Source organism: Parasteatoda tepidariorum, chromosome 4 (genome assembly GCF_043381705.1).
Source record: "Parasteatoda tepidariorum isolate YZ-2023 chromosome 4, CAS_Ptep_4.0, whole genome shotgun sequence".
In the NCBI taxonomy this organism is placed as follows: domain Eukaryota; kingdom Metazoa; phylum Arthropoda; class Arachnida; order Araneae; family Theridiidae; genus Parasteatoda; species Parasteatoda tepidariorum.
The window spans coordinates 87,782,064-87,804,425 of NC_092207.1; the positions used below are offsets into that span (position 1 = coordinate 87,782,064).

At 26.9% G+C, this 22,362-nt stretch overlaps 1 protein-coding gene across 1 annotated transcript in view; it reads left to right on the forward strand.

Annotated features, from left to right (window-relative positions):
- LOC107450259 (aldehyde dehydrogenase, dimeric NADP-preferring) overlaps positions 1-16,792 on the forward strand; it is a 31,328-nt gene extending 14,536 nt beyond the window's left edge. The window contains exons 9-13 of the mRNA XM_071180155.1: positions 8,224-8,294; positions 11,025-11,140; positions 11,223-11,358; positions 13,274-13,424; positions 15,965-16,792. Of these exons, the coding sequence (XP_071036256.1) occupies positions 8,224-8,294; positions 11,025-11,140; positions 11,223-11,358; positions 13,274-13,424; positions 15,965-15,988 (498 nt within the window). The 3' untranslated portion in view covers positions 15,989-16,792. The remainder of the gene's footprint in view (positions 1-8,223; positions 8,295-11,024; positions 11,141-11,222; positions 11,359-13,273; positions 13,425-15,964) is intronic.
- Positions 16,793-22,362: the final 5,570 nt, after the last annotated feature.

Genomic DNA, 22,362 nt, shown 5'->3' on the forward strand with positions numbered 1-22,362 from the left:
GGTAAAAGGTAAGACAAGGAAAAATATTAGTTTATTTTATTCCATTTTTTCATTATAATGTATAATATACATTAAATCACTTGATTTGTAAAAAAATCATTGATTTAAGTTATCAAGAAACATTTAAACTGTGTTAAATATATAGGAGTCTATATATCCTAGGTGCCTGGTTGCAATAGCACCTTAAAAATTGCAACTGGCGCCCAATATTATAGCAAAATTTATCCTAACTCTTATCGGAATCCAAAAATTTGAATATTTTAAGGCTGCTGGCTTTTAAAAATCGATCTTGGCTCCTAGAAATTTTGAATTTTTGGGAACACACACACACATATATATATACACACAGATGCCAACTGCTCTGGGTTTACGAAATATTTTTAAGAAATAGCAGAGAGCTGCAAAATAAAATTTGCAGATTTCTGGTTAATTTTGCCAATTTTTAAAAGACTTAGTATGACTTAACTGCAACAGAGTGATGTATCAAATAGGCTTTTGAGTTGTTTAGAAGTAGCAGTGAGTAAAAACCCTATAAATCGAACTTACTAAACCAAGAATCATACATAAAAAGACTAACACTCAAATGTTTATCCCCTCTCTGGAGCAAGTTGGCATCTCTCTCTCTCTATATGTATGCAACATAGAAAGCTTCAATTAATCTTTTTATGTTATTTCTTTTCTGTGAATCCTTTTCTTTTATTTTTATTATTCTAATCAACATGTTTTCTCATGCTTTTAAATTCACATCCTGTCCTTAAATCTGTTTTTGGCTCAAGTATGCATTAATTAAAAGTAAAGACATTTTTCCCTTTACTCTTTGTGGAAATCACACTAACTATTTGATAAACCAATTACAATTGCTAAGATTTCCCTAAAATATAGTAAAATAGAGGGAAATTCATTTGCTACTTTCCCTACGATAAAACCTTAAACACACAGTTTTGGAGTGCAAATTTGAGCTCCGCCATTGATAGAAAATGTTTTGAATATACTATAAAGCTCAATAAATTATTTTTGCCTTCCAACTGCTATCTGCGTGGCTCAACAACAATCGACCATGACTGCCACCCTTTCATATATATATGTGTGTGTGTGTGTGTGTGTGTATAAATATATATATTGGTGCATGATAGTAACACAAAGAAAACATGAAGAAAAAAAATTGAGAAATTATGTAAAATGATTATTATTGAAAAATATTTTAAAAATTATAAAACGAATATGGAAATTTTGAAAAATTGACACCAGAAAGATATAATTAGTTTACTAGATTATATTCACAAAAATGAGTGCTTTCTGATATTGCATTTAATATAAACAAAGCAAATTATATCAATACAGTAGAGAACCATTTATCCGGTATTCAGATAACCGGGAAAAATTTTGATTGGTTTTCCCGCCATTTTAAACTCGGACGATTATGAAAAAAGGCGGAAATTGAACTCATCCTTGAAGTTGAGTAGAGGAAAATGTAAGGAAGGGGAGAATTTTTTTTCCCCGTTTACCCAGAAAAACGTCATTTCCTCCGCGTCCTTGAAGGCAGGGAAGGGAGGAATGTTTTATTTTCTCCTTCAGGCCGTCAATCAAGCTCAAGGGTGTGGCATGATGATTTCGTTTTCTGTTTGATTTACGAGGGGGGTGGGGAAAATGCATTGCATGCATATCAGTGAACAGAAGATGAAAGAGAAAAATATATTTATCTATTTGAGATCAATTAATAAAAATAAAATCTTTTTCTTCTGAATAAATTCTCATTCTTTGGAAGTGCGGTATCATTTGCAAGTTTTTATTGATGTGGAATCACATCTGCTGCAATTAAATATCGTGTTTTTATCAACAAAAAAATAAAAATAAAAGGACAATTGTTTATTAATTTAAACATAGGATTATTTTCTGAAGCAGATTGCAGTTTTGTTTTTCTGATTTCACTACGTTTGATTTTTTTTTTCTTTTCACGATAAATTTCGCATTCAATAAATTAATTCTTTTTATTCATAAATTTTATCATTAGGTTTTTTTTAAAAATTCCGTTGATCTTGCCGTGTTCCGGGTTTTAATATTTATGCTAGTGCCTTTTTTAACTATCGTTTCGGTTCGATAATTTTCAAGTGTTTTTATTTAGATTAATAAGTTTTCCTTTTATTTTATCGTTTCCCTCGTATAATTAGGTAGGAAATATATTGCATTATTTAACCATTGGTTTTGTTTATATTAGTTAATTTAGGAATTGTAATTATTTTTAAAAAATAAATACGAGAATTTTGTATTTTTTAAACTTGTTTTTCTTGTCCAAACTTGCAAATTTTTTAATTCTTTTTAAAGTTAGGAGTACCTTTCTTTTTCTCTTACTTTATGCATTACACTTTTTCCTTGTGATTCGGATTCGATAAAACATTGATTAATGACACTTTTTGGTCGATCCAGAAAACCGGGATAGCGATGGTCCCGAGCATCCCAGATAATTGGTTCTCTACTGTATAAGGAGTGCCAAAAAAAAAATTTTTGACCGGTTTCTTAACAAAATTTAATCAAGTGAAAAGGAATAAATGAAGAACATATTAAATTAGGAAAGAGAAAGATGTCATGTATTGACGTTAACGAACAACTTATACAAATCTGGCAGCATAGTTGTAAAACTATTATAAATTATTTCTACTAGTAGCGAGAGTTTGTAAGCGTAAGCTTCGATCATCTTTCTCTCTCCTCCCTTTATACGTTCTTCATTTGTTTAAATAATTTTTTTTTGTGTTTTATTCTTCTATTGTTTTCAATAGATTAAATTGTGCTAAGGAATCAATTTAATATTTTTGGTTCACCTCACACCATTGAATTGATGTATTTTAAAAAACTAAACTCAGTGATGTGACAGCCCATAGAGGGCCAAGGCCTACTGTGCCCATCTCAGTTTTCTTGACCTTGGGCTCTGGGGTGCAGGAGCACATGTTCCGGTCAGGTGGTCAGCCGAACACGGAACCCCCAGTGTTTAGTTCCCAAGCATGCTTGGTACTCATTTATCGACCTACTGAAGGGATGAAAGACTGAGTCAACCTTGCCCGGCCCGAGAACCCTCAGAAAACACTAATTTTTATGAATATAATCATGTGAGCTGAAGTGATTATATCTTTTGGTTGCTAATTTTTCAAAATTTCCTATTTTTTTTTTTCTTCAATAATAATTCTTTTAAATAATTGTTTTTCTTGTTTTCTTTTTGTTATCTTATAGTTTGAGTTCTGTGTACTTGCAGCTTTAGGGAAGTAAATAAAATTTTATTATTCTTCATAAATTTCTTTTCTTACAGTAATGCTAATTTCTTATATTTATACACATACCTGTATATATATATAATATTTGAATTAATCTTAATGCATGTTTTTCGGCAGAATTAAGAGAGGGGCGAACTATGTGTTTGTAAATCATATTAAAACCATTGACTCAATTTCTTTTAACATTTTATATTTCAATTCATCAACTGTCTTACCAAAATCTTTTGAAAGAAATATTAGTTATGTATTTTATATTTTTCAGCCCTGTATATTTTGACAGTACAGTAAACTTTGATGTAGCTTGTAGGAGACTTTTGTGGGGTAAATTTATTAATGCAGGTCAAACGTGTGTTGCCCCTGATTTCGTGTTATGTACAAAAGATACTCTTGAGAAGCTAATACCTGCCATGAAAAAAGTCTTGAAAGAATATTTTGGTGAAAATCCCAAAAATTCTCCTGATCTTGGACGAATACTGAATGAAAGACATTTCAAGTAAGTTACACATATTTGTTGTTTATTTTTTAATTTTGTACCAAATCATTAACTTAAATCTGTCACTTTTGGAATAAGAGCTTAAGTTTTTTTTAACTGATTTAACATGAATACTGTTATATTAATAAATTACTGTTATAAAATATACATAAACAAAAAGGAGAAGATATTATAGTTACCTTTCAAAATTGCTATTGTGCATTATTTATCAGAGTTCTCCCTAGGAATTTTAAAGGATTGGGTGCTTTCTCACAAAAAAGGGATACGGCAATCACTTAGCAGCATAAAAATTGATCAAAATATATAATATAACTCAGTTTTTATACTTTAGACAATTTTTAAATTTCCTTCCTATACTATTTTATGTGTTTATTTCAAAAAAAGTATACTAGAAAAATGATTAATTGATATACATCTTGAAAGCTTTTTTCTATAACTTAAACTGTAAATTAAAGGAAAATAAACATTTAAAGGTGAATTTTTTTAAAAAAGAAAAGAGGTATTTAATTTAAAAAAATAAATTTCAAAATCACTTAAAATTTATTAATATACCAAGCCCGAAAAAAAAGATACTTATAAAAATTAAACGAGTTGAGGATAATCTTAGCAAAGTTAATATTTGCAATAGTCATCAGAATTAAACCTATAAACACAAATAATTTTATCAATGCGTAATTATTATTTAAACAGTGAAATAAATATTGTTAAAATGGAGTATGAATAAAATGACAGTGTTTTTAAGGGATGATGCCTTTTTTTTTTTTACAAAAAGCGCAAAGAGGGCACATTTATAGGGATCAAGAGGCAGGTAGGTAGCCCGCCTATCTGAAAATGCTTAGGGAGAACACTGTATTCATATGCTGCCCATGAAACAATATTAGAATAAAATAATAAAAATGGTAAATAATAAAACGTAATTGAAATAACCCATAATTTTTAGTGTGTCATTTCCATGTGTTTATTGTAACAGTATATGTATTTCCCTTTATTCCTTTATATTATTAAAATGAGTTCAGAGTAATAATAAGCAAAACATTCAATCACAAATATTATTACAAATAACTTGATATTCTTGCTTTTTCTCAGAATATTGTAGCAGGAAAAACTTTTGAGTTCCAATGGTAATGCATTAAAGTATAAAAGAAAAAAAGGATTTTTTTGAGAAAGTTTTGTACAAATTCTCTGAAAGTTAACACAAATTTTGAAATTTTTTTAGAAAATGTACAATTTTAATATATTAAAAAATTTAATTGCATTTTTTCTATTTATGTGTATTTTTATTAATAACTTGTGATTTTATTAAATTAAGCTGGTGTTTGAAAATGGACAAACGAATTAAGCATCTAATAATTTATATAAAGCAATATAACTTTAAAAAAATATTTTTTTAACTAATAAAATAATATGTAGGACCATCAAAATGCAATTAATATTACCCCTAATATTTTCAATTAAATATCCTTGTGAAAAGTAAATCAACAGTAAACTACATTTTAACTTATTTTTCTGTAAAATAAAAAAAAATTTGAAAGTTAAAGAGTGTTTTTTGTTTTGTTTTTTAAATATTTATTAATTCGATTTAACGACAACTAAATTCAATGGCAAAAACGATAAGTTTTATTTAACTTACTGAAAGGTAAATGCATTTAAGAATTTCTGTAGAAATTGATAAATAATTTTTTATTTTTTAGTCGTTTATTAGGTTTAATGAAAGACGCCAATGTAGCAATCGGAGGTGATCATGATATTTCAATAAAGTATATTGCACCCACTGTGATGTCAAATGTTAAACTGACTGATCCTGTAATGCAAGATGAGGTTAGCATTTAAATGTTATTTAATATTTGATGANATATATATATATATATGCTTTAGTATTCATAACTATGTAAAGGAGACTGCTCTACCTATAGACATTATAAGTGTTTTGAGAAAAAGAATCAAAAGTCAGTTTCATAATTTTATATAACTTTTGATTTTTGTATTCATAATCAAAACTATGTGTATAGTACCTACAGGCATTCATAGATATTTAACATTCAGAAATGCCTCTTGAAATGTGTAAATACATTTTTTTTATTATTGCCATCATTATTAATGTTTCCTTAATTGTTAGTACAGAACAGAACCCGTTATCCGGAAATCGGAAAACCAAAAAACCGGAACGAAATTCGATAAATTTTCCCGCCATTTTTTAAACAAAATTTTTTTCTCCTTATAAGATTTTAGGATTTTTCTTTCTTTTTTGAAAGATGTTCACCTTACCATCATTTTGGAAATAATCATCAGTGTATTACTTCATCGTTTTTTCTTCTTTTCAAGATTATTTCCTAAAAAAAAATTTTTTTTTAGTTGGGTTTAACAATAACAAAACGGCTTTTTGTAGCGATTCAGAAAACCGGAAAAATCAGTTATCCGGAATAGTGATGGTTCCGATCGTTCCGGATAATCGGTTCCGGATAATCGGTTTTTTATCACAAGTGTAAAATTATGTGATTTTTAGTTTGTAGTTCTAAGATAAAAATATATAAATATCCATTAGGTTAAATTCCTGAATTATATATGAATGCTTTACTTGCCATCTCAATTAACTATATTTTTAAAACTTTTTAAGTGCTTGATTAAGTGCAACAAATTCAGCAGATTTCTATCGTAAAATATTAGCACCACTGAATAACAAAATGTTTTTAGCTATGCAAAAATTGATAATTTATTTCAGGTTGTTATTAATCTTTGTTTTATGGAGCTATTCAATTTGACAAGGAAGACATTTATATTAGGAATATTGTTTTTATATATTGTCAACATAACTATATATTGTCAACATTGTCAGAATATTGTCAACATAAGCACTGAGTAAAAGTTAGCATTCAAAGCACTGAGTGAATGACATTTGGGAGAGAAATGAAATTACGAAAAAAAATATATATATATATATATTTTTATTCAACTTTCTAATTATGTATTTTTAAAACTATTCAATTGAATTTTGTTTGATAATATAAGAGCAGATATTTTTTTCCAGTTATGTGTAATTAATGATTGCTCGTTTAGATTGATCATATTTTTGTTCATATTTAAACCGCTGATTGTAACATGGTCAGAAAAGCATGTTTTGCCTTGTGAGTCTCAAGATACACCACATGCATATTTTTTAATAATTTCAATACCTTCTGCTGATAGGAAATGTGTTCTAATTTGTTGCAATCTTTCAACTGAAATTTTCATCATGCAAGAAATGTTATTCTAATATAATAAGTACATTTTCGTTTAATGTATTACTAGACATTTATATTTGTTTTATGGAAATATTTAGATTAATGTTTGTATTTTATGAATAATATTAATGTTTGTAGTTAATTTATAAAAGAATATTTGTTTATTATGTGGAGAAAATTTATATTTGTTTTATTTAGTTAATTTACATTGTATGAATTAGGAAGTAGCAAACTTTTTCTAAGGCATGTAACTTTGTTGCCCGCATTTTTTTTTCTCAAATGACTATCTTCAGTATTCAAAACCAAGCAATTCATTACTTTAAATAATATTTAATTATGTTTTCAATTTTTTAAAAATTATTATGAAACTAATTATATTTCCATTCCTAAAAATAATAAATCTAACATTATCAAATAGCAAATATTACGTTTAAGAAATGTATTAATATCCAACATTCTTGTTATAATAATGTTTCTTACATACTCGAGAAATGATTCTTTTTTGCTCATGTTTGCTCCTATTCATTATGATTTGACATTAATTGTTTTTATTTATTAGGTTTAAAATGTAAACTTCTATTTTTCATACAATACTTCTGCAATAAGTATTTTTTTTTTTACCTTGCTTTTTAAAAAATAAATTTGTTGGCATACAATTGTTTAAAATATACAACTTTTGTCTGAAGCAGTTTTATCCTATTTGACTAAAAAAAAAATTTCAATTGTTTTTTCTGGAAAAAATATCTGACAGAGGAAAAAATTTGTGTATTTAAATATTTCAATTATATTGACTATAAATGTAGAAACTAAAAATTAAATTATAAAAATATGTCTTTGGGTCCCCACATTCCCCTACATACATATAACTCTTTAACTTAAAGGCAACCTAATCAATCCATAGTGATGAATTCATGAAGGAGAGCCAGTTTGTCAGCAATAGTAATTCGGTCAGCAATTGTGGCTGATTGGAATTTAAGTAATTTTTGTTAATGTATGAAAATGTCAATCTTGTATATTTTGTTTTAGTGAAACAAGATTTATTTTTTTATGAGTTGTTCAATTGCAAAACACATAGAAATTCTATAGTTGTCTAATTAAAATGTATATTGTATCACAAAAAATGTCATATTAGTTTTGTACTTATTTTAGTTTCCCCTCCTAAATTAAGCATACTTTTTGCTATATTTCTTTTGTGTAATTTCTTTTATTTCTGAGTTTCATTTTTCTTATTTAGTTTTAATTTTTCTAGATATTCGGACCACTTTTACCAATAGTTACAGTAGAAAGTCTTGATGAAGCTATTGATATTATTAACAGCAGGTGATTCCATATTGTTATTAAAATATTGTTTGCCATAGTGTCTGTTATTTTGATATAAATTTGATTGGTTTAAAAATGTACCTTGAAATTTATTTCTTAGGAACTATATAATTTAAACTATTATATAATATCTTTTCATTTTTAAATCTTTTGTTGAATAACTGTGAAATAAATTATAAATTATGTGTAATAATATATTTAATAGAATTGAATTTGTTTCATAATTTAAAATATATTTAACATTATTTTTAACTTCTAATTTGTTTAATAAGCCATTATGTGCACCGTAATAATAAAACAAAGAATAGAACTTTTCTAATTATCCAAATTATTTAACCCCTTAACTGCCGCGGGCGTATATATACGTCTCGGCCAGAAGATGCGATAACTGCCGCAGGCGTATATATACGCTTTCCCGAAGTACGATGCTTTGCATTGCGCTGCTATAAATAGAACTACACCCCCTACTTCAGAATGCAGTAAAATGGCCTTGAAAGAGTTTGCTTTGCGAATGTATTACTAATTTTGGAGGAGGGGGAATGGGAAAAGGATGTTATGGAAAAGTGATTTCGTATTAATCGCTTGTGTGTATTTATTTGAGTAAGATCTTATTCTTTTTTCGCTTTTGTTTCCCGTATGTATTTGGTGCTTTTTATTCGTTCCATCAACGTCTTCAAAGAAAAATGCATCGCCAAAATGTGCTGTTTGTTCAAGAAAAAAAATTCGCCGTGAATCCCGCTCTCGGTGCGATGAATGTGATGTTGGTTTATGTGTCCAACCATGTTCCAGGATTTATCATTCAACTGCTAAATTTTAATATCTTTTATATTGTATTTTTATTATTTAATTTAAATTTTGTATTTTCTTTCTTTCCTTTTTCTTGTCTTGTAAAATTAAACTGTTTTTAAATTGCAATGCGTGCATCATTTTCCCCACCAAAACACCGTGTAAGAAACTGCACTTGAGCGAATAACGGTGGCACTGGGGAATGAATCACGTTAATTTTACTCGACAGTTAAGGGGTTAAATAGAGATATTAAAATCTAAAGTAGAATCATTGAGTAAAGTACAAAATCTCCATCTTACAAAATTTTCGGCTTTACACAAGGATAATAATACCTGTTTTAAAAATAATTCTGATAATATGTATACTTTTTCTATCCCTGAAAAATATTTAATTAATTCTATTAAAATTAAAAGGTTAAAAATATTATTTATATTATTACTAATAATAAGTATATTGCATTTATATTTCTATGTTTTCTAATTTTACACTGCTAATAAAACTACTTTGAGGTAATAGATCCAGTCAACATTTCACTTATCTCGTATTGAAATATATTTTAATGTGAGGAAAGATATGTGAATGGAAGGATGGAGAAGGCAGAACTTCGTAAAATTTGAAAATGTATCCTTAAACAACCAGGGGTAATTGTGACACAAAGTGAAAAATCCTGAAAATTTTATGTGCAAAAACCGCTATATTGGATTTTTAAATTGCGAGAATAAAAGTCGGGATATACGATTTTTAAATCGAGTGAATATGAATCACTTTTGAACCAGGCAAATACGAAAATGGATGATTGATATTAAAATAGCGTGAATAATAAGCACGATCTTAGCAGATTCCATAGCAGTTTCAAATATTCACAATTTCAAAAATCTGCCAAACCTTAAGAATCGTATGTATGTAAATGTCCCTTTAGCAGGATTTAGCAAACATTTCCAACTTTTGTTGGATCTGTGAGCCAATAGTCATGAGGTATGTGGAATGCTAGGATATTTGCTTTAAATTACATGTGCTTCGACTCTCCCAGTGTTGAAAGAAATCAGTCTACGCTGCTAGAATACCAAAAAATCTGAACATTTTGACCAAAAATTGTTCTTACTGAACTAGGTTAAAAAACTGAAAAAATAGGATTTAATCAGAACAGTTGGTAGCAATGTAATTATTGACAGCAATTATGGTAATTTAAATTTAACCATCAATGTTTTAGATACTAAATTTTTTATCAGTTAACTTAGTAATGTGCTGTGAGGGATTTATGATTAAATCAGCACAAATAAAACACACATTTTATTGCACAATTCGAGTATCATAATAATACAGATTAAAAATATTGGGAATTTCAAAACCATGTGAAGTTGCAAAGCAATAACTGTTGAAAAAAATTATAGAAGAATAGCTTGGATTTACAGGGAAATTGGCACAAATAAAGAACATTGAATGTAATTATTAATACATGCAATTCAAAACTAGCGAATCATAATAATATGGTATTAAAATTATTGAGATTTTAAAAACTACACAAAAATATTACAACAACTGCCAAAAACGCAATCAAAAAGTTGTTTAGTCTCGGAATAACGAAGAAATGGAAAGAAAATAAAGTGCATCAAAAAATAACTATTTCAAAATTTGCATATCAGAATAATATTATGTTAAGATTCTTAAGACTATGTTGAAATCTGTAGTAATAATCACCAAAGAAACTATCAAAAATCTACTTATATTTCCAATAAAATGTCTGCAATTCAAAATTCCCAGCTTCTTTTCAAAGAAGAAAAAAATTATAATAATTATTTTTCATTGTGTACAGTCTAGTGGGTCACATGTTGTGCACTTTTGCAGTTTAGTTCTTTTCACTTGCTAATTTTGCTTTTAGATAGTCTTAGTAAATGTATTTGCATGAATTATCAATATGTTAACAATTTTATATTTGAACTTAGGGATAAAGCATTGACTTTAAATATCTATTCTAAAAATCCAAAGACGATTCGCAAAATTATCGAAGGCACATCAAGTGGAAGTGTGTGTGTCAATGATTCGATTGTAAACCTCTCTAGTAAGATATTATTTTATTCTAATTAAATAAATTGCCTGTATTCTTTTTAATGAAAAAACTAATTATTCATATTATTGTTTAGTTGAAGCTCTTCCTTTCGGCGGAGTGGGTAAAAGTGGTATGGGTGCATATCATGGAAAATACTCTTTTGATACATTTTCTCACAAAAAGGCTGTATTGATTCGAAACTACTCCATGATTGGAGAAAAACTTGGAGAGTAAGTGGAAGATATTAAGTGCTCTATTGTTTCTTGAAAATATCTAAACACAGTTAAATTTTAACTTATAATAACATCCAGTGTTCCAGATCCCTAAGCGCTTTTAGAAAGGCAATCTACCCTGTAGGCCTTTTGATCCTTATAAATGTGACATTTTTGTAAAAATAAGCCGTCCATCCCTTAAAAACATTGCCTTTTTATTCTTATTCCATTTTTAAAAAAGTAAATTCATTGTTTAAATAATAATTGCCAGTTGTTAAAAAATTAATTTTTTTAGGTTTAATTCTAATTACTATTACAAATAATTACTTTGTTAGGATTATTCTCACGTTCAAATTTTATGAGCATCTCTTCTATAATAATATTAATAATTTTTTTAATTTTTGATGTTCATTTCCCCATAACTTTCAGTTTAAATTATATAAAAATCTTTCAAGTTGTTTATCAATTAATAATATTTTTTAATTTACTTTTTTGAAAAATAATTTATCATTTTTCTGTTAGAGATTATCTATTAGCATGCCTTTAACTATTTTTATGAATTACAAATCTACAAATTTTACTCTTATTCTGATAATGAAAGAGAATTATTTTTTGAAATATACACATAAAATAGAATAAGAGGGTAATTTCAAAATTGTTAAAAATCAAATTCAGATATTATATAATAACTATTTTTCAGTTATTACCTGTGATAATTTTTTACGGTGTTCAAATGATAATATACAGGGAATAAATACCCTTTTAAAACTTATTGTGTCCTTTTTTGAGAGGCAGCTCCCTTCCCTTTTTTATTCATAGGGAGAACTCTGCTACATCTATTTACTGAGAAACATTTGTTTATTTATTTTATCACACTGATTTTGAGTTTTTTGCAACTGCTTTACCCTGTAGCATATTAGTAAGGTGTTAGAATTGTATCAGATGTAGGCCTCCGTAAGCTTTTTTGCTTTGTGTGTATGTGCAGTTTTTATAACTAATAAGACAATAAGTCTATTTTTCTGGTAGTCTGATTAGTTTATTTTTTTAGAGTTAAATATAATATTGTAATAAGATCAACTGATTCTTCAACAAAAACCTTTTAAATATAGTGTAAGTAGGAATTAGAAAACAACTCACAAAAAAAGAAAGCGTGAAATCATTCATGTTTTTGTTATTAAAACTTTTTGAAATTCTTTAGGATTATCTTTTAAAACATCCTTAAGTCGAAATTTAAGGTGGTAAAGAAATAATAAACTATATGTGTATTTATGAAATTGAATACAAAAATGAAAAAAAAAAACAGTTTCTTTTTATGTTATGAAAAATTAATTTGCTTTCCCTTTCATCTTGTAGTCTGAAAAAAAGTCACCAGTTATTTGTTAAGGTTTCCAAGTTAGTTTTTGCTAAACACAATAAATAAATTACTAAAATTGTCAAATTTATTGTACTTTTATGAATTATTAATGTTTCATTTTAGATTGTAAATTTTTCCATTTAAGAAGAAATGATTTTTACCTCCTGAATTAAGTTTTCAATATTTTTTTTAATTGATGTAAATGTTAAATTTATATCGGCAAAATCTACTCTCTGTATTTTTTTTCTTCTTTTACTTTCAACCTATAACTGAAGCACGATCTTGTAAGATATTTAACTCCAAGGAGAGAACTAAATTTTACTACAATAAGGGATAAATATTTAAAACAAAATAAATAAAAAAAATTCCAAAAAAAAAACTTACAGTTTGAATAACTTTCTAATCAATTAGAATTTTGAAAAATATAGTTTTTGACTTAGATTTTGCACAGCAGAACAAAATGTAACAATTATTTTTGATTTAAACTAGAACAAAAAGCAGTTTTCACACCTTTAAAGAAATTAAAAGAATGTTACCTATCAGAAACATGTATCCTAATTTAATTTAATGACATTATAGAGCTCGATATCCACCTTATTCAGAAAGCGGTGAAAAGTTTTTAAGAAGATTGTTAAAGAATAGACCTGGCATTATTCCTTCTCACATGGATTATGTTGGAGTGTTCCTGATTGGTTTTGCTTCTGCAATTATACTGAAAGTCATACTACATGTAAGTTGGTCTATATTATTAGCATTTAAAATAGATTTGGTTCATCAGATAAATTATGAAATTTAATTAACTTGCTCATAATATTATAAAACGGGTGATCCAAAAGTCAGTTTACTTTTTAAAACCTTATAATTCTTAAAAACTATTTACAATAAAATAATGTGGTTTGCTCAGAAACATGGGAGATTTTTTCTCCCTTCTTAATAATGAAAAATATATATTTGTTTCATTTACTTTAAACAATAAAAGTGTTTTAACAATATATCTGTTAAATGTGTTTCCCATCCTTGAGAATTACAGCCATGAGACGATGAAAGAAACCCTACACAGCATTAAAAATCATTTCAAAGGGTATACCTTAAACATAGTGGTGTATAGCTTCTTATATTTTAACCAGAGACTCTGATTAAGGCCGATCACTATATACCCGTGACTTTAAATATCATCACACAAAAATGTCACAAGTTGTTAGATATGTAGACCTTGGGGTGCCATGCGTGTGGAAAACAATGTCTGAGGACATGGTTGTCTCTGAATATCGATCTCAGAAGTGTCTTGACAGGAGTAGCTATATGTGGAGGTGCTCCATCCTGCAGAAATATTATTGAATGAATTGCTTGCCTTTCTTTCAAATAAGGGATTACTTTATTTTTTAATAGTGCTTCTTTATTTCTTAATTGAGCTTCATATATGACTTTATTTTTTCATAGTGCTTTAATAGCAAGTCATATAATAGAGCTTTACCTGAGACAGAAACTGTTTGAAATGTGCCAGCATACAGTTCCTCAAAGAAAAAAGAACCAATGATTAATGATGCCGTAAAAACCATGCCAAACAGTCATTTTTAGGTCATGAAGTGATTTTTCAACAGTACTATGTGGATTTTTACTTGCCCATATATGGCAATTGTGTGTTAATGCTTTTACTTACTGTAAAGTGAGCCTTGTCTATCCACAAAACATTTTTAGTCAATCTGGAACATCCTTTATTTGCAAAATTTTGTAATAATTTGCAAAAGATATAAGTCTCTTAATTCAACTGCAACACCATCTCTAAGTCAAAAATGTAACTAATATTTAAAAAAAAATTCCCTATGTTTCTGAGCATTATGTGCAAATTGTATGGTTTTATTGCAAATAGTATAAGAATTATAAGGCTTTCAAAAGTAAATTGACTTTTGGATCACCTGATACTTTTCAATACTCTAAAAAATAAAAAAACTAGATGTAGTTAATTTAAATTTCAAAATTTCTGTCTTAATGCACTTTTTCTTACCAGTCTTTAAAGAGAAAATATAAAAAATGAAAATTACATTTATAAGAAGAAAATTCAGTTTAAAATTATCTTTATAGTCTATTTTTTATAAACTTTAAAAAAAAAAAAATCTTTTAAAAGTTCCTTGTTTTTAGGTTGCTTTGTTATATTATTTCTAAATATCTTTTAATTTGCATGCTTTCCAAAAAATATTTACTATATAATAAAAAAAATTAAATTTTTAATATTTTATAAACAAATAAATAAGCATTTTATTTAAATAAAAAACTTATCTAAATAAAAACTGCTTTTTAAGAAATCTTTATTTTTCTTATTAATTCTATTTATATATTCATAACTTACAAAAACAACCGAAAGTTTAATAATTAAGCTTGAGCATTATAATTGTAATATTTTAATTATATTTTTGACAACATATACAAATTTGTAAATTAAATATTTATAATTATATCAATAAATTTAAAATATGTAAATGAGTCCAAATTAAAGATCCTAGCTGACCATCACAAGATGAGCTCTTAATCAGGTTGCTTTTATCGAGGTCATGGGCTCATCTTCAGAATTGTCCGACAGTATACATTTAAAGAAAAATGTAAAACAAATTTTATTGTTTTGCTAGCTGGGAACAAACTCACAATCTCTTGGCTGTGGGCCAGGATAGCCTGGTCGGTAGGGCGCTGGGCCCATATCCAAGAGGTCGTGGGTTCGATCCTTGCCGGCCGAAGAGTCCCCCTGTAGTAAATGGTGACTGATGCACGTTAAATCTGTCGAGTCTCAAAGTCCTCCATGTTCCCACAACAAATCCATACCTCTGGGGGTACTGATCCAGGAGTTTCCTTGTCTGCTGGATTGGTTCAAAATTACAAGGCTACGGAGTTGAACGTAAGTAGTCGTAAACCCATGAAATTGGGTTGGCTGTTCAACGACGGTTATAAAATAAAATCTCTTGGCTGTGAATTTCGGTGAACTATCATTAAATTTTTTTTGTTGCTAGAAGTGTTATGCTGCATTCTGAGCTAACATTTAGTATAATAAACATAAAAATGCATGCTCCAAAATGATTATTTGTTCACAAATGAAGAAGTACAGTGCTATGTTGAAAATTATGCCAAAACTGAACTTCATATTATCCTCAACATTGCTAAACATATTGAATAATGGTAGGACTTTTTGAAAATGTATACAATTCTTTTTGTAACAATAATTTTTGGTTGTATTATGAATCTAATATTTTTTAACATCCTTTTTTATTTATTTTTATACAGTTTGCTGGTGTCTCGTACTTTTAGCTTTCTGATCAGAAAATGTGTCTTGTGTCCAATCCTTTTGGAAAAGATAAATTTTCAGCATATTTTATTGTATAAGATCTTTTGTTTTTAATTTGACAAAATAAGAATTATATGCTTACTTGACAAACATTGCATGATGTTTTATATAAACTATTAGCTAAAATTTGTTGAAATCATTTAATATCATGTTGAAGATTTAGTTTATTGCTGTGATATAAGCTCTTTAGTTATTTTCCCTAATTGTTGTGTATAATGTTGTCTAAAAGTTTTTCTTCTTCACAATATGTTTTATTACATATGCTAGCGGCATAAATATTTATTACAATGTTGTTAAAGCTAATTCATTGTAATTAAATAACAATATTTTTATGATTTTAAGATAAGCATGTAAATAAACTGTATTTTCTTTTTAATATCCATTTTAAAAAAGTATTTTGTTCTCTCCCATTTTCTTTATATATATATATTTAAGCAAATTTACATATATGTGACAATAATTTAATGGTATTATGTCAGTTTAAAGTTACATATTACATTTAATTTAATCACAATTTTAATGTGCCATGTATAATGTATTAAAATAAGAATATTAAGGTGCAATTTGATTCAGCTGACAACGTACATTCTTATTCGAATCGCAATAATGATGTTTATGTGATTAAATATATCTAACTAGTATACATGATTCAGTCTTTCTTTATTGTATATATATTTCTAATGTCTAAAAATATTTTTATACTATGCTTGTATAAATATGTGCTCTTGTCTTTTTATATTTGAACACAATAAAGGATTATATCGAAACATTTTACTTTCCAAGTAACATAAAACACAACATTTGAGTCACAAAACTACAACTGATGTGACAAATGCTCTTTGTAAATCTAATTGCTCTTATTTAGCAATGTAATATCAATAATACTAAGTGAATACCTGAGATTAGTTTTATGCACATATGAATTTAAAAAATAAAAATTCAATACTCTTAACAATGGAAACAAATCATAAACTCTTCAGTTTTTTTTTTTTTTAATCTTTATTTCATATTTTTTTTTAACTCTTTATTTTTATGTTATCTATCTAACAAAATTATTTTCTGATAACGAAAATTTATTGAGGGGCAATTTTTTTATTATACAGGATTATATACAAGGTCTGGCTATTAATTTCCAGGACTCATGGAATAACTCAGAAGAAAAAAAAGTTAGACACATAGTCATTTAATATTATTCGAAGTAATCCCCATCAGCCGTAATACACGTCTGTGCCCGGCTGTACAAATTTCGAAAAGAAGTTTTAAAGTCCACTTTTGGAATGCTCTTTATTAGTGACGTTACAGTTTTCGTGAAGGCTTCGACATCCTGAAATCTTGTTTCCTTCGGTGAATTTTTCTGCTTAAGAAACAGGAAAAAGTGCGTGCTAGATCTGGTGAGTATGGTGGATGCTGCGACTCAACGACACCATGCTGAGCTAAGAATCGCCTCAGAGGCAAACGCAATGTGTGGACGCAAACTTTTTCAATTGCTTGTGTGCGGATCATTTTCCACGCTTTCGCGTTCAAAAGTGTTTAAACCATTCAAAAGTTCTTGAGCGAGATAATGCTTCCTTGCCATAAACTTGTTGTAGGTTTCTGCAGCTGCCTTGCCCAATTTGAAGCAAAATTTAATGTTAATTCTTTGCTTCATTTCACTTCGACAACAGGAATTTAAGAGCTCCGTTTTAATGCGCCTTTCCACGAGAACCACTCACTTCAGAATGGCGCCGATTGCACTGCACATGCGCAAGAAAACACTCTTCAATATGCAATTATTAGCGCCATATTCCGGCTTTTCTTTCTCCTACAGTTACCTCAGTCCTGGAAATTAATAGTCAGACCTTGTACAATACTAATGCATATGTATATTTTATGCATATTTGAAATATTGCTTGTAACAGTGTCTTAATTCTAGTAAAACAAAAATTTGTTTCATCATAGTTTTTCTAGTAATTAAATTTTTTATTCTTTCTTATATTTTTGGGTGTTCTGTTCATCAAAAGAATCTTAATCAAAAAGTGATTGATTGCTTAAAGATTGATGATCCGAGCATAGAACCCTGTCATGTAGCAGGGAAGCATTAAGCACTAGCAATCGACTGCTGCGCCTCCTTAAAATATGTTTACAAATACTTATGAGCACTTATGTAATAGCAACTAAAATTTGTCATAATCTGCAATAATATTAAATAAGGCAGAACAAGGTGTAAGACCATATTTAATACAGGTTACAGAGACACGAAATTGTTTTGGATGGACAAGTACCAAAACAAACGATTGTCTTTGTAAGCTACACATTGTTAAACTGTATATAATTCTACAGCACCATTTTTAAAATAATGAGAGAAAAAATCAAACATTTTTTTTTTCTTTTTTTATTTTAGAACATGACATAAATAGTATTAAAGATTTAACATTCAACGATTCACACATCAACAAAGCCAGATATAAAAATTGTTAATACTTGTTTTAAATCACTTAAAATTGATTACTGATGACAATATAAGAAAATAATAACACAAATGATTCAAGAATAAAAAAAAATAGAAATATTTATTACTAAGTAATTTTTTAAAATTCAGAATTAGTTAAAAATGAAGTGTAAAATTCATACCACTTTGACAAACTTTGCAAGTTTCAATGGGATCATTTAAAATAAGAAATGCCTGGAGTTGTAATATCCATGCACATAAAACATTTCCCCATTTTTATACAAAAGTAAAAGTACTCTTAATAAAAAGCAGATATTAAAAACTTGTGACAGATTCATAAATTTTGAACATCCAGTATCCAATTACAAACATCAATAAAAGTACAACATTTTACAGCAAATCTAAGATAAAGTATATTTAATCATCCAAACTCTGTTTTGCAAAGCACAGTATGCCTATTGAATAACAAGTGGGAAAACTAGTTATCTGTGCTGAAAACAAAAATATTGTCCTTCAAACGAGTTTGGGGTGAACAGTTAGAAGGTTAATGCAATATAAATCACTGAAGTAGAATTTAACTAAATTAAACAAATTACTGTTTTTTTAAAATGTTTACCTTTCTTTTAATTGGCATAAAACATTTTAAGTTGAATATTTTGTTCTTAATTAATGAGAACAGGAAGAACAATTATGATATATTTTAGATTGTTAAATTAATCTTTATGTACACAGACCATATAAATTTTCACAAGCATAAATATAATACACAGCTCTAAAGTATAAAACAACATATTATAATATCATGAAATATCACTACAAAATAACAAGACTAGATGGCTTATTATATATTTAAATTTAAACAATTTGTAAGTGAAATTAATAGTTGATAGGAACTTTCTAAAAACAAAACTAATGACAGTCAAAAACATCATAACAGACTTAAAGAATATTATTCAATATTTGATTTAATAAATTTCAGAATTTTTTTTTTAATTCTCTAGGCATCAAGTGAAGATATTTTCGAACATACGCAACACATTAAATACCATAGAAAAAAATTGGTACTCTGCGTAGGATAAAAGCTAAGAAAAGAAAATTAATACTCAGAGTTCAGCAACTGAGGTAAATGGGTTGTATAAAATATCCAATAAAATGAAAACACTTTTTTATTTTGTAAACAAAAGTATATAAAACGACAATACACAGCAGAAATATTTGACATTTTAGGAACACTTAGTTTAAAATTAGATTATATGCCTCTATTAATTGCATGCATTTCAAATTTCTGTATAGTGCTTTATTTTTAGCTTGTGGATAAAGCACAGGCTTTACTAGAAATAAAATAATTCCTTGGAGAAAAAATTAATGCAATAAATGGAAACAAGATTTAATCAATTTGATAACATGAATATTTGTTGACTTAGTTATATTACATAAATACAATTTTACTTAAATTTATACTGACACCAAAAGATCCTATTTTTCTTTATATCAATTAACTATATTTTGAAAACAACAAATTGAAAAATAAATTAAGATTACGGCTCTATTATACCCATGAAAGAAAACTTAATGCTACTTCTATCAGTCTGTAATATTTTCAGCCAATTTATAGTTGCACCCACATTTAAAAAATAAACTAAAAGCGGTCTCTCTTCCAAATAAGATGCAAAGGCTTTTGAGTACCAGCTATTGCTCTTTATATATCATTACTGCACTTGTTTTGTTCATAACACGTATGGTCTAGTTATTGGTAGTGAAATCTAAAGTTGTAGTGCTTTTGCACTAGATTATATGACCGGACATACACTGTTTTTAACACTTTATTTATTAAATTTCAATTTTGCAATATATATAATGGACTCAAATAATTTGTTTTTAAAAGAAAGCTTACTTAACAGCAATCATTTTTGAAATGAATGTTTATCCTTCATTTAATATATTAAGAAGAATGAAATTTTTAAGTTTTTTTTCTATATAATAGAAACTGTGGATTGCAATTTTGAATACTATTGTAAATCAAATGAGTAAAGTATATTCATTTTAAACCTATAAGTATAACTTTAGATGAGTAAAAAAAATGTCCTTACTTGCTGAAATAAATTACATTAAAACATACAAATAATTAATACAATCAAACAATAAGCACATCTAGTTAAAATCTAGATCTAACTATAATCTAACTCTGTATTTAAAAAAATAAGCTCATAATTTAATCATGTACTGTAGGAAAAGTAAATAAAAGACAAAATAAATGCAATTATTCAAATATCTATATTGCATACAATAAAATCACAACCTAAATGCCTAATAATAGTATAAAATATCAAACCAAATAAAGCTTTAAATAATAATAAACAATTTAATTCTAAAAGGAAGAAGAAAAAAAAACATTTGCATAATAGTTGAAAAAATTTTAATACAAAATTGTTTACAGAAAAAAATTATTGTTTAGCATTAACAATTTATATTCTTGATAAATAATTTGTTTAAAATAATTTGAAACATTAATAAAGATATTAAAAATGCATATAAATAAAACAAATATATCTTACCATTCATATTAAAAGTTTTCACAGAAATATTTTGAATGAAATGGCTTTAATATTGAATCTGTTTTAAGAACCAGTAAATTTAAAAATTAATTAGACTAAATTAAGGGTTCAACTCTGAAATTCTACTCAATATGTTTTGCATATTTACCAATCACACTATTTTAAACTAAGTTTAGTATCAAAAGAAAAATCTTGAAGACTAAAAGAATTACAAGTCGATTGAAAATATAAGTTCCTGTTATAGAAAACATTGTTTCTTTTTAACAGCATTTCTAGTAAAAATAAAAAATTATACATTCATTACTAAATTTATTATTATAATAATAAGGTTTATCTAAACAAAATGTTTGCAAATTACTTAGAATATGAATAAACCACATTGGTTAATGTGATACTCTAGAAGTAGTACCTTTTAAAAATTTAAGTTTGCCTAGAATTGAAAAAAAAATATATTTTTTTTAGTGTAGAATTTTATATCTGGTTCAATTATTATAATAGTAATAGAAATCTATTTTTATCTTAAAATTGAAGTTATTAAATAACCAGGAAGTCATTCTACTTCCAAAAAAAAATTTTTTAACCTCAATGAGAAAAATAAAATGTTATATTGTATAATACAAAGCTATATATTAACTAGATTTTGATTTTTCCTGATAATGAGAGAACTTATTTTATGTTATAAAATTACATTTTGCTAAGAATGATAAAAGAATGACAGGAAATTTAAAGAGTTACAAACTTTTAAGTAAATGAATTGAATTTAATGAAAAACTGTCAATTTTGATCAGTTTAACAAATAATTAAACAATTTTCAAAATTCAGACATTTTGTATGATTTTTATACAATTTTTAATTTGTTTGGATCCAAAGTCTTGAGAATAGTCAATTTAATATTGAGTTTAAAAGTTTATTAAATATATAAAACATCAAGGGGACTTTTTTATAAAAAATTTACAAAATAGAAAATTTTCAAACTAAATTCATTATTTTTTATCATTAACCTATTCATCAAATCTCAAGCTCAGAATTTTAGTATTAGATTGTGAAATGCAATTTTGTTTAGTTGACTTCTAATGTTTTAATCACCTTGATGCATATAAACATGCTAATAATTTCAAATTTAAAAAAAAAAAGCACTTAAACATGTAAATAAATAAAGTTCTTAAAATATAAAATTAGAAAAGCATCTATAGTAATAAATAATTATTAGTAATTACTCGTAAAAAATTAATTAACTCAATAATTTTAAATTATAACATTTCAGCATTAAAATTTGTGTACTAAAAAAAATATAATTAAGGGTAAAGGAAAATGTCCCAACCTAAAATAAAAGAAGTTGGCAATGAAGCTTTAA